Genomic DNA, 16,605 nt, shown 5'->3' on the forward strand with positions numbered 1-16,605 from the left:
AGACTCTGGGAGAGTATAAATATCAGAGCCCAGAGAGAGGAAGGAAGGAAAAAGAAGGCTGCTTGTTCATCCTGCTGTGCTTGCTGTTTGCTGTTGCTGGACTGTTAGATATTCTGGTGACTGAGATTGATATTTTCCCAAAGAACTCGATGATCCTAACCAGCTGGAACTAAGTCTAAAGAGGTCTATGTCCCCTGTCCCTTCTAACCTTCTTTCTCTCCTACCTAGGGCTGGGGATTGAAAGGGAGATAGAGGCATTAAGGAACCCCAAATAAAAGAGTTAAAAACTAGTGCTTACAGGAACCCTAATTAGGACACTGCAGCATTCCTTCATCAATATTCAAGCCACCTTCCACAGAATTCCAGTGTACACTGAAGACCAGCAGTCAACCAAGAATTCCACAGGCCTTCAGAATGGGACTGCTAAGATGTCCAGCCTTGTCAATGGAGACATTACTAGATTCTCAGTTGCTCCAGGGTGAGAAAACCCTTGTTGGGCTACTCAGACTGCCTCCTGTAAGTCAACCTAATCCCTTTATATACACAGGGGCTTAGCTCTAGCAGCTCTAGAGGAAAATTTACATCTCAAATCAATAATCCAAGAGTTTTATTTTGAGATCAGAGGGAATAAAGCAATTCAGAACCCAGAGCAAGCAGAGGGAGGTCAGAAACAATGGAAGACAGGAAAAGAAAACAAACAAACAAACAAACGAAAACAAACCAACCAAACAAACCCTGTGGACACTAAATGCTGCTGCTTGGAAGAGATCAGTGACTGACCAGGCAAAGGAGAGGTGACACACATGTCCAATGTGGATATGGGAGGTGTTTTTACAGACCTTCCAAACCTAGAGAGTGACTCAAATATCTAGAGAGTAGTGAGCCAGTACCACCTACAAGTCCACAGTATCCACTGTCTGTGGCAATATTACACTTGCTATAGACAGAACTATTCAGCAGGGAGGACCAGAAGGACCACAATGCCACTGAAGGAGAGAGACCACATATGCCTATTTTAATACAGTTGTGCGGCAGGATATAGCATAGTGAGGAGGAACAGGAAGGAGGAGGAGTAATGTTCACCTGTTGAGGCAGAGACCAAGGGCCCAGTAAGAGAATGCGGAAGAAGCAAAGCCATCTAGTGCCAGAGGCAGCAGGGGCTTGTGGATGGCAATGGTGGAACAGGCTACCCTGCACAAAGCAGACTCTGAGCCAGGAGGGAGGATGGTGAGGACAAGTGGCGGCCAGATTAGGATTGCTTTCTAAATCATCTGTCATGTCCGGATTTCAGAAGGCTCTAAAAAACAGGAAGAGCACAGAGAAGTAGGATTCCAGAACAGAATGTAGCCTCCAAGTAGCTCACAACAGGAATGGCAGAACACCCGGAAGAGACTTAGCATGAATAGGGCTCCGCAAACTTTTCTGTCTGGGCCAGAGAGTAAATTGTTCAGGTTCTGAAGACCAAGATGCCCATCAAAGACACAATATAGCCACAGTGGAGGAGAGAAAATGTACCCGCTGGGACTGAACCTCTTCTGTTAGGCCATCTACAGTTTAGTAGAGACACAGGAAGCTTCCAGTGAGAAAGAGGGGCTCGTGAGGCAGGGAGGCAGGTAGAAGTGGTTGGAAGTCTGGATAGCTTCTCTTTTGCCTCAGTCACCCCTCCCCCCACCCCCACCCCCCCAGCTCTGGGGAACCCCTCTCTCCTTCTGAGAGCATGATCCTCCCAACTTGGAAGGTATGCTAGAGGTTAAACAATGCCAAGACTGGGTGCCTAGCAATTGCTAACATGCCGATATGCTCTGGCTATTGGTGCAAGTCAGGCAGCGATGCTGGGAGAATAAGAAAAATGAGGAAGAGTTAGGACGTAGATGGCCCAGTTTGGTCTCCATCTCATGAACTAACTTTTCACTGATGCCTCAGATTGACAAAAGCAAGAGGAAGGCTGAAGCCGAACCACCGGCTGCAGGTCACTGGCCCCACTCTTGTGCCCCTAAAAACCTCCAGGAGAAGCTTAGAGTAGACTTTAGTCAAGAAAACTGCACAGACTGTTGGAATCAAAATAGAGGTTCATTTTTCAGCCTAGTGCTTCTTTTAAAACTCATTCTATTTCATGTATTCATTCATTCATGATTTTATTTTAAGACTAGGCCATGCTACGTTGCCCATTCTGGCTTCAAACTCAGGACTTCTTCAGCCTTAACCTCCCAAGTAGCTGAGACTGCAGGCATGCACCACTGCAACCAGCTTTCACATACTTTAAATGAGGCAATGAGTAACACTTCTCAGCGCCCCCTCCTTCCTTCAAGCTCACTACCCGTGGTTGTGACTGTAAACACCGCTTTTCCAGAGCTTTAGCTTGAGTCATCCAAGTTTCACTTCTGGAAATAGAAAAGTATCCATTTCTAGGTTGGTTAAATTATATGACTTTCCTGCAAACTCATTCTTCTTGTGACCTTAGAGCTGAGAATTGGAAGTGGATGAGATGTGACTTGTCAATCAACACATATCAAAACAAGAGATGAGGAGGGGGGGTCGTCATGACAACGTCTAAGGCTGCAGAACTTACCCTGGTAAATCCTGCTGTCTTCCTCACTGACATAGGCATTTGCTCCCCAGATCACCATCTTGTGGATATAGGATGGGTACTTTGCAGCAGCAATAAGCGCAGTTATGCCGCCATCACTCCAGCCCAGGAGGGAGACCTGCTTGAACTGCAGTGCCTGTGGGCGATGGAGCAGAACACAGAACATAGTTACTGCTCCGTCTTGGCCAGCACAGCAGAAAGCATGGCACAGCTGCCACTCCATCTGCTGGAAGAACCTGGGTGGTGATCAAAATTCTCCAAGTCTGCCACCCGGAGGCCTGGTGTCAGTTACCTTTGCTACAGTGTAACTGTCATAGAACCTTGAGAACACAGTATTAGTTTAACTTACTCGGGAATCACATCTTCCGGTTGGATAAAATGTCAAACAGAATCAGCAGCAACCTGCTGTATTTGGGTGTGGCAAGCACTGTGTGTGAATGCTCCTGAGCAAGGCTGGGAGGGCAATTCTGTAGACTGGGGAGGAGCTTAAGATAAAACGAGACAGGGTATCCGCTGAAGCCACAGCTGTAACTGTGGGAAAGAGCTGGCTGCGGACAAGAGGGAGCATGGTGTCATGGCAAAGCTGCATCTGTCCTTGGATGAATTAACCAGGACCCTGAAAATGTGCTCAGCAGAGAAAGTTGACAAAGGCTTCTAGAAGTAAAATGCAGTATCAGAAAAGACTAAAGTTAAGGAGCTAATAAATGTTATTTAGTTTACTTGGTAGGATCACACATGTATGTACATACTTTGGATAATCATTTGACTTTAAGATGCCGAATGAGAGTATGTATTTTCCATAGCCTTGCACTGCCTCTTGCATTCCTTTACCAGGAGACACACTCAGGACATACACAACATTGTTTATAATCACAAAAAGTGGCAAATATTCATAAACAAGTCAGAACAAAAAGTGGCTTTAAATTAACTCAGTCATTTACCACCAGGTGGTGCATGGAATAAAACAGTGCATGCACCTAGTGAAACACAACAGCTCTCTTGTATCTGCTGCGGTTATCTCACCAAGGATCCCTTGTAACACAGATGGTACCAAGAACTAGCTATACCTGTTCATGCAGCACAGAGTGGATATGCCGGGCAGAGGATGTCTTAAAAACTGGGTAGGATGGAGGCAGGAGGGGTGGGCAGCATCACACTTCACTATACCACTCAAAATGTCATAGGATTTAAAACTCATGCTAGAGAGCTACAGATAACATTAATGAGCTTGCATTTCAGAAAGACAGGAAGGAAATATTTGGAAAAATTTTCTCATAAGGAAAAGATAAATGTTGGGGAGGGGGATTGATGCATATAGTTCTCTTGGCAAAGTGTTTGTGGTACAAAGCAGGAGGATCTGAGTTCTCCCCCAGGACCCATGTCAACAGCTAGACTTAATGGTGCATGCCTGCAACCCCAGATGTGAGGGGGTGAAGACAGGAGGCTCCCTGGGGCTTCCTGGGCATCCAGTCTAGCCTACTTGCTGACCTTCAGGCCAATGAGTGACCTTGTTTCAAAAAATAAGGTGTAAAGCAACTGAACAACAACAATTGATGCAACAGACATGTTTAACATTATGCAGGATGGACATGTAATGGAACCTTACTTAAGCCCCTGGCTCGTACAGTTTGCTTGTTTATATTCTAATGTATAAACTAAAACTACACCTAATTTAAATGATAAAGCATTACAAATTATGAAATAATTACTTCTGGACTTTCCACTTAACATTTCCAGACCACGGTTGGCCATGGGTAACTGAAATCACAAAGCACAGAGAGGGGACAATGACAGCAAGAGGAACCAGCATCTCCTTAACACATCTTCAGTGGAAGCAGCAAATTGGAAGAATGTGAGGCAGGTGTGATGCCATCAGTACCACATGACTGCAAGCCCCTCACCACTCAGGAGGCAGAGGCCACCCTGCTACCCAGTGATTGTGAGGCTAGCCAGCAAGGTCCTGACTCTGAAAACCAAAATAACGAAACAAAATATTGTGTCTGCTAAAAAGCACCGACCCATTCCTCACCTGGGCCTGCAAGATAATTAAAGACAGGATAAAAAAATGGATTTCTCCACCTCCATTTTTTATCTTCTTCACTTCGGGCTGGATTCCTGCTCAACTCTGCATTGTAGTAGGCATGTTAAACATTCAAGGAGAATCTGTCTCAAGGCAGGTGCTACCTAGCCAAACTTAATCCCTGCACTGGCTAGTTTTGCTAGAGTCAACAGAGAGCAGGCAGCTTCAATGGAGAAAGTGCCTCCATAAGATCAAGCTGTCGGCAATCCTGTTATAGTATTTCCATAATTAGTGACTTATGGGGAAGGGCTCAGCCCATTGTGGGTGTGCCACCCCTGGGCCAAAGGTCTGGGGTTCTATAAAAAGGCAGGCTGAGCAAGCCTCGAGGAGCAAGCCAGTAAGCAGCACCCCTCCACGGCCTCTGCAGTAGCTCTTGCTTCCTGCTCTGCCTGAGTTCTTGCTTTGACTTCCTTTGATAATGAACTGTGATGTGAAAGTGTAAGTCAAACAACTCTTTGCTTCTCATGTTGCTTTGGTCGTGGTGTTTCATCACAGCGATGGTAACCCTAATTAGGACAAACCCCTCAAGGCTGAAGGCACAGACATTAAGAGCAGTGGTGGCATCTTTTATAATGTCCTGTTCCAGACCTGTGCACACTGTCCTGAGCCTAGACAATGGACAGAACACTCTCCACAGTAGAGTGGAGAGTGGGATATTACTTTCTCACATACTCTGGTGCCTCACCTTTGACCATGTCCCCTGGAGGGGGAGACCTGGTGGCACTCAGAGGAAGGACAGAAGGTTACCAAGAAGAGACTTGATACCCTATGAACATATACAGGGGGAGGTAATCCCCCTCAGGAACAGTCATAGGGGAGGGGAATAAGGGGAAAATGGGAGGGACGGAAGAATGGGAGGATACAAGGGATGGGATAACCATTGAGATGTAACAAGAATAAATTAATAAAGGAGAAAAAAAATGGAAAAAAAAAAGATTCCAGAAGGGCAGAACCTTACACACAGATCAGCCGCAGGTGAGACTACCCCCAGCATGGGCAGTCATGACTTCCTCAGGCCACCTTGCGGAACCAGAACTGAGCTAACAGCAGACCACGCCTTGACAAGACTGCTTAACTATGCAGAGTTCTTGCAGCCTCTCCAGTTCTTGCTCTGCCTAAACCCAAGGCCCATGTCAGTCCCCGTGGATGGGCTGAAAGGCTTCCCCTCCATCTTCTCCAAATGACACTTTTGTTCAAAACGCTTTCCTAACTCTGTACCACCTGTTGTTGCTTTCTTTGGGGTGAGTGCCTACACCTGGCACATTGGAAGCTGTGGGGTTGAACCACAGCTTAGGACTCCAGTGTCATCTGTATAAAACTGTGTGTTTTGCTGTGTGTGGTGTTCCAGGCCTGCAATCCTAGCAGGTCAAAGGCTGAAGCAGAAACGACTAGAACTCACGGCCTACTACGACTACATGATGAAAACCTGTCTCAAAACAAAGGAACGCAAAACAAAACTAAAACTGCACTGACGTGTGCCATGAGACTGGCGGAGAAGGGGGAAGAGCCTTGGTGTCTTGGCAGTAGCATCGTGAGATGGCATTGCCTTCGTAGAAAGAAAGAGCACCAGGAATTAGGACCAATGAAGATGGGCCCAGTCATCTGGCCCCGACTCCAACACTTCTTGAATCTCACCTTCATCAAGTCAACAGCATCCTTTGCGTCCCTTTCAAAAAAGTCCAGAGGGAAATCTCGATCTGGGGGTCTGGACTGTCCGTATCCTCGAGGGTCCCAGGCCACCACCGTGAAGCGCTTCTTATTTAGACTCTGAAGCTGAGGTGCAAAATCGGTCTTTCCGCTTCCTGAAAACAGCCACTGGGTTACATTCTACTGCATGTCCTCAGTGTCGCCAACACAGCAGAGCGAAACAGAAGCAGCAACAATCTCAAAACACAGTTCTTGGTTCTCTTCAAAGCTAGCCAGGAGAACTCTGGGAAAGTTGTCACTCCTCATGGAGTTAGGACCTGCCTCAGGTCTCCCCCTAGCGGTGACTTTGAGGAAGACTTCAGTATCAGTATTTTTTGTAGCATTTTTGATACCCTTTCAGTTTAGTTCTCACACTCAACCGTATTGAAATGAACGTTCATATTTGATAGTTTCTGGGTATCCTCTATCTCTCTTTTCTCTAAGGAAGGTGACTTAGAAATGGTGGAGATCCCAACGACATACAGTTAGAAAGTCTCATACTCCAGATGTTTTTTCATTAAGCTTATATGAATCTCTCTCTCTCTCTCTCTCTCTCTCTCTCTCTCTCTCTCTCTCTCTCTCTCTCTCTCTCTCTCTCTCTCTCTCTTTGAGACAGGTTTCTCTGTGTAGCCTTGGATGTCCTGGACTTGCCTTATAGACCAGGCTGGCCTCAAACTCACAGAAATCCACCTGCCTCTGCCTCCTGAGTGCTGGGATAACAGGCGTGAGCCACCGTGTCAGGCTGATATAAATGTCTCTTAAGAGTTTATATTTTAGGTACAACCAAAACAGAGAAAAGTAAATTAAAACACTGAACCATGTGCCTTTAAGAAATCAAATTGTATTTTACCAAACCAGCATAAAGGAGGCTATGCCAAGAGCCTGTTTGTGGTGGCCCTGACTGGCAATTGCCATCTCACTGGTAGGCCACCAGGGGTGTGGTGTGCTCACATCCACTGTGTGTGTGTGGAAGGTCACTTGCTAAGAGCTCCATCCAGTGGCAAGGCAGCACTGACTGCGCAGTTTGTGTGACTTCTAAGCACTCAGCACTCAGGCCACAAATATACAGGAAACGCTGCCTGACCAGACAGCTAAGCTCACTTCCTGTGGTCAAGGTCCATTGCACAGGTCATTCAAAAACCCAGGCCGAAGGCAGACTAGTGGATTTCCAGACCGAGTATATTGCTCTCTCACAGGAGCTTCTTGTATGCCCCTGAGCTTGAAGGAACCGTGCTGAGGGAAGGGCAGGAAATAAGGGATTCGGGGGAGGGCTACTCACGTTAAAATAAACAGTTTCACAAAGGAGGAAACATTTGGTTTTTTGACCTGTGTGCATGCACCTGAAGACTAGGCCAAGAGTACTAAAACCTTAAACAAGTGTTTCGACGATATACATAATTATTAGTACATGATTCTGAGTGGCCCATGTGGAATGGAGGTCAGGGTAGGAGAGAGAGAGAGACTCCCCCTGTTCCACTTTAAAGCTTTGGAATCGTGGTAATACTTCACAGAAATGAAGAATTATATTGGTAGATGCTCTGTGTAGTTAATGACTGCAATGATGAAATAATAATAATAATAATAATAATAATAATAATAATAATAATAATAACAGTAATAATAAACATGGTAAATTGATTTTGCTGATGACTGAACATAAACTGAACATCAGCTTTTAGAGTAACTATCTCTTCGATTATGACAGTTTAAGATAATGGTGCTAAGTATCCCAGCACTCTCTCACTTGCTGCAGTGGTACTGTATCAGCGGAGGCCCGGCAAGTAGGACCGAAAGTAGCTGAAAATTTTAGCATCTGACTTTTAGGAGAAAGAGGCAAGTCACAACCTAAGTAGGTTTGGTGTGTCCCAAGATCACTGTAAACTCTCTCCGGAACATCCTAAGCCTGGACTGCTCTTCTGTGAGGTAGGACTGAGATCCAGCGGCTTTACTGTGCTCAACACACTGAAGGCGCTAATGTGCTAATGTGAGTTTGATTTTGAAAATGACTTTAACTGGCCAGGTATGGTGGCACAAACCTGTCAATCTCAGTAGGTGAGCTTAGCTTTAGAGTAAGATCCTGTTAGGAAAAGAAAAAAAAAAGGTCTTTTAACAACCCCCCCACCCCCGCCAACTTACTCTTATTAAACAAATCAAAGATAACTGGTTCAGCTGTCTCCTATCTTCAAGTCTTACACTCCAGAGAAGCCCTGGATACCAGGCAAACTAACTGGGGTCACTGCTCCCCACCTTACTATCTTTATCATCTGCTCCTTCTTTGGACCCCCTGTTTCCTTGACCCCTGTAACCCTCCCAAATAGTAGGAAAGCATTTTCACCGTGTGCTTAAATGGGGGGAAGGAAATGGGTAAAGACATAAAAAATTAATACAGTAGAAAGTTACTTACTTTCCTAAACCACTCAACTCTGAGTGACGCAAATATCCCTTTAGAGCTTTTAGCAAGCCCCAGAGTGAACAATCGATGCTTGGCATCTCGCATCGAGATACATCAACGAGAATCTACAGCCTGCAGGAGCAGTCCCTGACGGTTAAAATCCATACATACCCAACATCCCAGGAAGTAGGAGGACTGCATGCTCCCCTTCGCCCACTCGTTGGTAATGCAGGTGAACGCCATTCACAGCTACCTTGGCAGAAGTTACTGCAGTTCTGGAAGAGAAAGAAATTCCCAAAGGAAGACTTATTTATCCTGCCAAACTGACATATTTACTATGACAAAGTAGCATCAGTATCCAACTCAGGCACGTAACACGGCTTTGCTTTGTGCCTCAGTTTTCCAATCCAGGTTGTGTCTTCAGAACAGACTGCAAATCTGAACAGTGTCTTCCTGTTTTGACCACACTGCGGCACCCAGGAGTTTGCCCTCTGTCCTAGTTAAGATTTTTCTTTTTTGTCAACTTGACACAAGCCTGGGTCATCTCAGAAAAAGGAACTGCAACTGAGACAATGCCTCCATTAGATTGGCCCAGAGGCTAGTCTATGGGGCACTTTTTAAACGTTCAAGACTGATGTGGGTGTCATAAAGTTCTTCTTGTAGGTTTCCAGGACCCTGTGGGTCCTACTATTTCCCCATTCTTCCATGCTACTCTCGCCTAAAGTCTCAATAGAATGTCCTCTCCTCTGACCCACTTTCCTGGTAAGTAAAGTTTTTCATGGGACGTATCCTTTGGACTAGTGTTTTGATATAAGTGAGTATATACCGTTTGTCTCTTTTTGCTTCTGGGTGAACTCACTCATTATGATAATTTCTAGGTCAATTCATTTGTCCACAAATTTCGAGAATTCCTTGTTTTTAATAGCTGAGTAGTATTCTATAGTGTGAATGTACCACAGTTCCTTGTCCATTCTTCTACTGAGGGACACTTAGGCTGTTTCCATGTTCTGGCTATTCTGTATAAAGCAGCTATGAACGTGGTTGAGCATATGTCCCTGTTGTGTGTTAGGGCATTTTCTGGGTATATTCCAAGGAGTGGGATAGCTGAGTCTTGAGGAAGCCCTATTCCCATTTTTCTGAGAAAACGCCAGATAGCTTTCCAAAGTGGTTGTACTAGTTTGCATTCCCACCAGCAATGAAGGAATGTTCTTCTCTCTCTACATCCTCGCCAACATGTGGTGTCATTTGAGTTTTTGATCTTAGCCATTCTGATGGGAGTAAGGTGGAATCTCAGTGTCAGGCAGATCTGGGTCCTGGGGTCCTCCTCAAACTAAGGCACCAGCCAAGGAGAGATAGGCAGTAAACTTCGAACCCCTACGAAGACCTAGCCAATGAACATGGTATTCTCCACCGTTGAGTGGAGAGTGAGATCTGACTCTCACACGAACTCTGGTGCCCCTTTTCTGACCACGTTCCCTGGATGGGGAGGCCTGGCAGCACTCAGAGGAAGGATAGCAAGTTACCAAGAAGAGACTTGATAATCTTAGAGCATATATAGGGGGAGGAGGTCTCCTTCAATCACAGACATAGGGGAGGGGAGAAGGGGGGAAGTGGGAGGGAGGGAAGAATGAGAGGAAACAGGGGAATGGCTAACAATCAAGATGTAATATGAACAAATTAATAAAAAAAAGGTTAAAAAAAAAAAGACTGATGTGGGAGGGCCCCACCCACTGTGGGTGGTGCCACTCTTGGGCAGGCGGTCCTGGGTTGTCCCAGAAAGCAAGCTTAGTAAGCTGGTAAGCAGCATTCATCCATGGTCTCTGCTTCAGTTCTTGACCTTATGACCTTTCTGCTCTGTTCCCTGATGGTGGGTGGGGGTGGGGTGGGGTGGGAATAGATGCCAGGACAGATGCTAAGAGGAATCACTTTTCTTGTGGGCGTTTGAATCAATCACTGGCTTCCTTTTTCTTCTACACATCCCACGCCATCTCTGTCCTTGGTTAGAATGATTACCAAAATGTGGCACTTTTGAAAACACAAGGTTTTCTGTTCCTTGTGCTGGTTTTATCTGATTCGGTAAGTTCAAGTAATAAAGAGTACAAGCTGAACACAGGGGCATACATGAAATCCCAGCACTTGGAAGGCACAGGGAGGAGGATTCAAAGTCAGCCTGGGATATGCACGGGGACTCTGCCTTAAATATTAGCAACAAAATTAATTTAAAAAAATGGTAGCACGTGTGTTGACTATTGGTACATCCAATATTAGCATATATTTCCTGGGAATTATATGGCAAAATTGGGAAATAAAAAGACCTAAAATAAGCTCATGTACACAAACATCAGAGGAGTAATAACAAAGCCATTAAGTAACTACCAATGAGACCAATTTGTTTTTGTTAGCATCCCATTCTTCCAAAGAATTGAGTTGTATTGTTAGGATGGCTTTACCGCATCTTAGAATCAAGGCAGAAGTGAATACACACTCTCTACAAACAAAGATTCACTTCCGCACGGTTCGCCTATTAACACATCTGCTTTGCTCAGCTGGAGAGAAAACAAAGACCAGGAGGATTTGCTCAGGGAGGGCTGGGTGATGCTGGAGGCACCTGGGCCAGATACAATTTCCTTTCTGTGCTTCTTGCATCTGATACTAACTGAAGCCACGCCCTAAGCAGCTGACTGGTGTTTACTGGGCTCATGTTAGCAGTAAAGCACACAGTGCCATCTTCTCCTTTTACTGCTCCCCTGTGCACTAAAGCTCTTTTAGGAGCTCCCTTCCCTGCAGTACCAAGAAGATGCTATTTAAGCCATTTTTGCCCTATGCAGGTACTCTGTACAAAGGAAACCCTTCCCCATTTTCCTCAGTGTACAGAGCCAGTGGGTTTTAGGGACTGATGTGGCTGCCAGAGCCCTGAGTGCCACAGTCTCTCCCTGGAGCGCTGGTTCACAAAGGTATCTTTCCTTCAACTCCTTTGATCATACCCAAGCCTCTTTGGTTAAAAAACAAACAGAAGAAGAAGAAGAAGAAGAAGAAGAAGAAGAAGAAGAAGAAGGAGGAGGAGGAGGAGGAGGAGAAGAAGAAAGAAAGAAAGAAAGAAAGAAAAAGACAGAAAAAAAAAACACCCCAAAACAGGCAACAAATCTAACTTCTTCCTGCATCTGGCTGGCTCTACGTTTTCGTTTCCCATTCCAAATTTCTTTCTAAATTATCACCACCTAATGGGAGTAGAGGCAGAGACGCCGGGTACCTAGAGTTCTGCTTACTAGAAACCGCAGCAGGGGAAGATTTGCAAAGGCTTGGACTTGGCTTTGGTGGCGAGAACAAGAAAGGACATCTCAGGCTGGGCAGAGAGATCTGAGAGGAGAGAAAAGTGTCTTTAAAGAAATGCCACAGGAAAGTAAAACTAAGTAAGAACATTACAGGACAGCCCTGCTGGGAGACCACATGGCGTGTGCAGAAGCTCATGTTCAGCCGGGCAGAGTGAGAGGACAGAGCCACAGGGGCAGGCAGCAATAGAAACCCTAACTAGGACAAACAAGCATCTTGTTTAGAGATGAAAGCGGAGATTGCTTAGCAAGATACAGCCTCACTTTGAACGGCTTTACTGAGTATACTCTGCTTCTTATAGAATAACCCTGAGTCACCGTATGAGCTGCTTGATTACACAAAGTTTGGTAACCTCTTTTCTATACTGTGCTATAATTTATATGTGTTAAATTTCAAACCCTGGACAAATGGCCGAGGTGTCTATTGCCACATCCAAACGGACCTGGCCTCCAGGTTCTCCCAGCATCCCTTGTCCCTACTTGTTACAGGGTATGGCTGCCAAACTCTGTCCTCTACCTTGAACTATCCAGGCTGTGGTTAGCTGCCCTTTCTCCAGAGGCTCTTCCTTATATAACCCAGATATTTTGGGTACCTGCCCCTTTTTTTGTACCTTTGACCTCCTGGCTGTTGTACTTGGGTTCCCTTTCTCACTTTCCCTCCCCGTCTCCCCACACGGCTCAGGGTCATGGCCACCCTGGACTATCACAGATGTGTCTGTCTCTGACTAGGCTCTCCCACATATCTATAATAAACTTTCCCCTGTCATCATACCTAGGGGCAGTCACGTCCTTTCCTTTCCCTTTTTTTTTCCTTATTCAATATGCTCACTATTTACATCATTAATTGTACTTGCTAATTATTTTTATTTATTCTGTGCTAGGCTTTCCACAGTCATTGCTTCAATTACAAAACCTGCAAGGCTGGAAATCCGAGAGGTTGAGTTAGTGTACACACAGCTAGGAAGGGTGGATAATACAGCTACTTAAAACTGTGTGAACTGAATATGATTTCTCTTTAATCTCATGGCAGAACTGAGTCCCCAGCAGGGCAAAAGTGCTGGGGTGGCAGTCAGTCTGACTGCTTCAGAGTAAGAGGTTGGGCCTGATTCTCTGCCTGGGCCTCCTTAGGCCAACTCAGGAGATACTGTTTTCAGACTGTCAGATTCAATCAATTACTAATTTGTTGAATTAAAACTCCCCACAGAAAAGACTTTTTGACAGATCACAGAGCTCATGAAGTAAGGGAAGGGTCAAAGTTCCAAGCAGCAGACTTACAAGCAACTCTGTGGCTCACAACTCAACTAGCTGCGGCCTGGACACTGGTTGGGAAGAGGTCTTCACAGCCCATTGTTGAGCCGCTGCCTGGGGCTGCAGCCTGGCTTCAGGCTTAACCAGCCAGAGCTGTTTCTCAGATTACAGGCCACGTATCAGTTGTTCTAAAAGGCAGGGCAAGACCTGGGGACACCTTCACAGAGATCTTTCAGGAAGCGTGGTCTGCAGTACAGCTAAGTGAATGGGATTCCGAACAGCCATAAAGTCGCCTATGACTACGACATTAACACAACCCCAATAGCCTCATTCGACCCTTTCGTGCAGTCAGGAAACTGGGTAAAATGCCTACTATTCACTGGCAATTTACACAACCATAGTCACCGCCGTGTTTCTCCACTTGTTCATTAAAAAAAGTGCGGAGGTCACATAATCCCACAGTGAGAAAAGAAACTTGAACAGAACCGACGAGCTACACAATCATGCTATGAACGGTTAAAAACTGGATCGATTTCTTCTTTCTACTTCTAGATTATGTGCTCAAACGATCGGTTTCTAGTAAAGTTCTAAACGCCAGTCACCAGTTGTCAATGGCCCGTTGACAGTAAACTGTACCTGTGCACTGCATATGTCTGCATGTATTTATGGTGGCAAACGCACAACTTCAGCCTGCTCTATCCACGTTTTCTACTCAGATTCTCTTGAGACGGAGCACCGAGTCTCAAGACAGCAGGTCTCCATGAATGTTACTATTTTATCAAAAGGGCTGGAGTGGAGCTTGGTGGGAATTGGAAGGGAAGTCGCAGTTTTCTGGCCATCCCGCACCCCCACATTAGAGAACTCTGGCAGGAGGGCCCGGAAACTGAATTTACAGTTTCCCTAGCAGCCTCTCTTGCACAAAGAAGTTCAAGATTAGCAGGCAAAAGGACTCAGGAAACTTGGGCCCTGCCACTGAAGCATGTTAGGTAGCTTTCTGACGAGGCAGGAATAATTATTGTTCCCAGCAATTAGCTAAAGACATCGGGGTTGGGATCCGTGATTACCCAACGTCCCTCCCGGTCGCTTTGCTCCGCACTGAGGAGGCTGGACAACAGCCCAGCACCTAGAACCAAACCCCACGCACCCAAGTGCTTGCATTAGCTCTGCGGGATCTGGACACGGATTTGAAGAAGGGCCATCGGCGCCGGGACCCCCTGTCCCTCCCCAGCCAGCGGCCCGCGCACCCCGCTGCCCGGAGCGCGCCATTACCCAAAGGCCGCTGCGGGCTCGGCCTGGGGCACGCGGATCCGGGACTTCAGGGGCGAGAGGAGCAGCCGCAGCCGCAGGGCCGCGGGGTAGCCTGCCGCAGTCGCCATAGTTCCAGGACGCACCACCTGGCAGAAGGCGCATGCGCCCAGCTGGATGCCACTCACCTTGGGCTGAGCTTGAAGCCCCGCCCCCGGCCCGTCTTGTCACGCCCCCATCCCGCTACTCCCTTTGTCCGGCTTTCCTAGAAAGGAGCCTGTCCACTTCTCCCTGCTCTCCCAGGGTGGATAGTCAGTAGGCACCACTCCATGCTTGCAATTGCTATAGTGTGGAAAGCTATAAGGAGACGGGGCCACCTGTTGTCCTGCCCTCACCAGCTGAGAAATGAGAGACGCGTGCACTGCAGACCACCACTGTTTACTGTCCTTTGTTGAGAAAGGATCTCATGTAGCTGAAGCTGGCCTAGAGTTGTAGCTGATGTTGACCTTGAGCTCATGCTGGGATTACTGGCCTGCCTCACCACACCTGGCTCCGTTGCACTTTCCACGTATCTCCCTATTTCCTTGCTGCTAGGCAAGCTTTTAGGTTACCAGTGTCAACATTTATTATGTAACTCTTCAAGAACTCATCATCTGTACATCTTATTGTGCTAGCTTTATGCACAACTGTGACAAACATCTGAGAACAACAATTTAAAAGGAGGAAATGTTCATGGTTTCAGAGCTTTCAGTCCAAGGTCATCCAGACCCATTGTAAAACGTGGGCAATGGAGATTATAGGTGCGTGGCGGAGCTGTACAGAGGGGTGGAATCACACCACGCAACAGATCCACCTAAGAGGTTTAATAGGGAGATATAGGAACCATCTCTAGAGACACACGTGGAGGGAGGGAGACAGAGAGAGAGAGAGAGAGAGAGAGGGGGGGGGGAGAAAGAGAGTGTAAAGGGTAGAGAGGAGTTAGAAAGGTAGAAAAGTAGAGAGATAAAGAAGCAGAGAGAGGTAAAAAGAGATAGAGAGCCACGTGGAGGGTCTGTTCTTTTATATGGCCCTGGGCAGGGCCACACTCCCGTGGCAGGTAAACACTGACATCACAGATAGGTGGACTGTCACAGAATCCTAATACCCATAGCTTTGGGCCTGAGGCAAGGCAGCACATGGTGGGAACATAGGCCAGAACACTTAGCAGAGACTGACAAAGAGTTAAGAAAGGGCCAGAAGAAGTTGTTCAAAGGTATGCTTCCAGTGACATGCTTCCTGCCATCAGGCCTTGCCTCCTATCATCTTCCAATAATGTCATCAAATCATCAACGCATTAGATCAAAGCCCTCATGACCCAATCGCCCACCAATGACTGGTTCCACTAATTGGGGACAAAGCTTCATACCCAAATCAAAACTACTGTCATTTTTGTGCTGGGCATCTTAAAGTGCTTCACTTTACTTTTAATTAGTATATACTCTCTCCATCCCTACCTCTTACCTCCAAATTATAGATGAGGAAATGGTGGCAAGGGAAATTGAAAGCTTGGATCACACAGCTGTGGGAGATTCAGGACTGCTTGGTTAATAGTGCTACATTAACACACCATACCTGTCACCTCAATCATGCTAGTTCCTAATTCTTTGTAACCAGCTGCTTGTAAAATGTCACAGAGCCTGCCCTTCTCCATTTAAAAAATTTGCTTTTTTCTTTTAAAGTGAGAAAACCATGAAGGTCACCTTGATTTCCTCCCCTCTGCCCTTTCCTCAGCTTCCAGAGCCCTGAGGCATCGATATGAGGAGACATCATCAGACTAGGCTGCTAGATTTTAGCCACAAACTAAATGTCAACCTATTGGGCAACTTCGTAAATTGCTTATGCAGAAGCCTAGGGTGAAGCCTGCCTTGGATGCTTGATCCTCCTTTCTCAGCCTCCTGAGTGCTGGGTGTAGACAGCCGAGGAAGTATAGACAGTTAAGGGAGCATCCAGATATGTGGACAAGAGTTGACAGTCTGGAATTCTCCCAAGGAACTGATGT

The 16,605-nt window shown here is 46.3% G+C and overlaps 1 protein-coding gene across 1 annotated transcript in view; it reads right to left on the reverse strand.

Moving 5' to 3' along the window:
* The window catches only part of BPHL (biphenyl hydrolase like), a 34,875-nt gene extending 20,126 nt beyond the window's left edge, over nt 1-14,749 (reverse strand). Inside the window, exons 1-4 of the mRNA XM_084796214.1 lie at nt 14,592-14,749; nt 8,917-9,020; nt 6,303-6,469; nt 2,570-2,723 (exon numbers count right to left, since the gene is read on the reverse strand). Of these exons, the coding sequence (XP_084652340.1) occupies nt 2,570-2,723; nt 6,303-6,469; nt 8,917-9,020; nt 14,592-14,698 (532 nt within the window). The 5' untranslated portion in view covers nt 14,699-14,749. The remainder of the gene's footprint in view (nt 1-2,569; nt 2,724-6,302; nt 6,470-8,916; nt 9,021-14,591) is intronic.
* Nucleotides 14,750-16,605: the final 1,856 nt, after the last annotated feature.

The sequence above is a fragment of the Acomys minous genome (genome assembly GCF_964271855.1).
Source record: "Acomys minous genome assembly, chromosome: 9".
Taxonomy (NCBI): Eukaryota; Metazoa; Chordata; class Mammalia; order Rodentia; family Muridae; genus Acomys; species Acomys minous.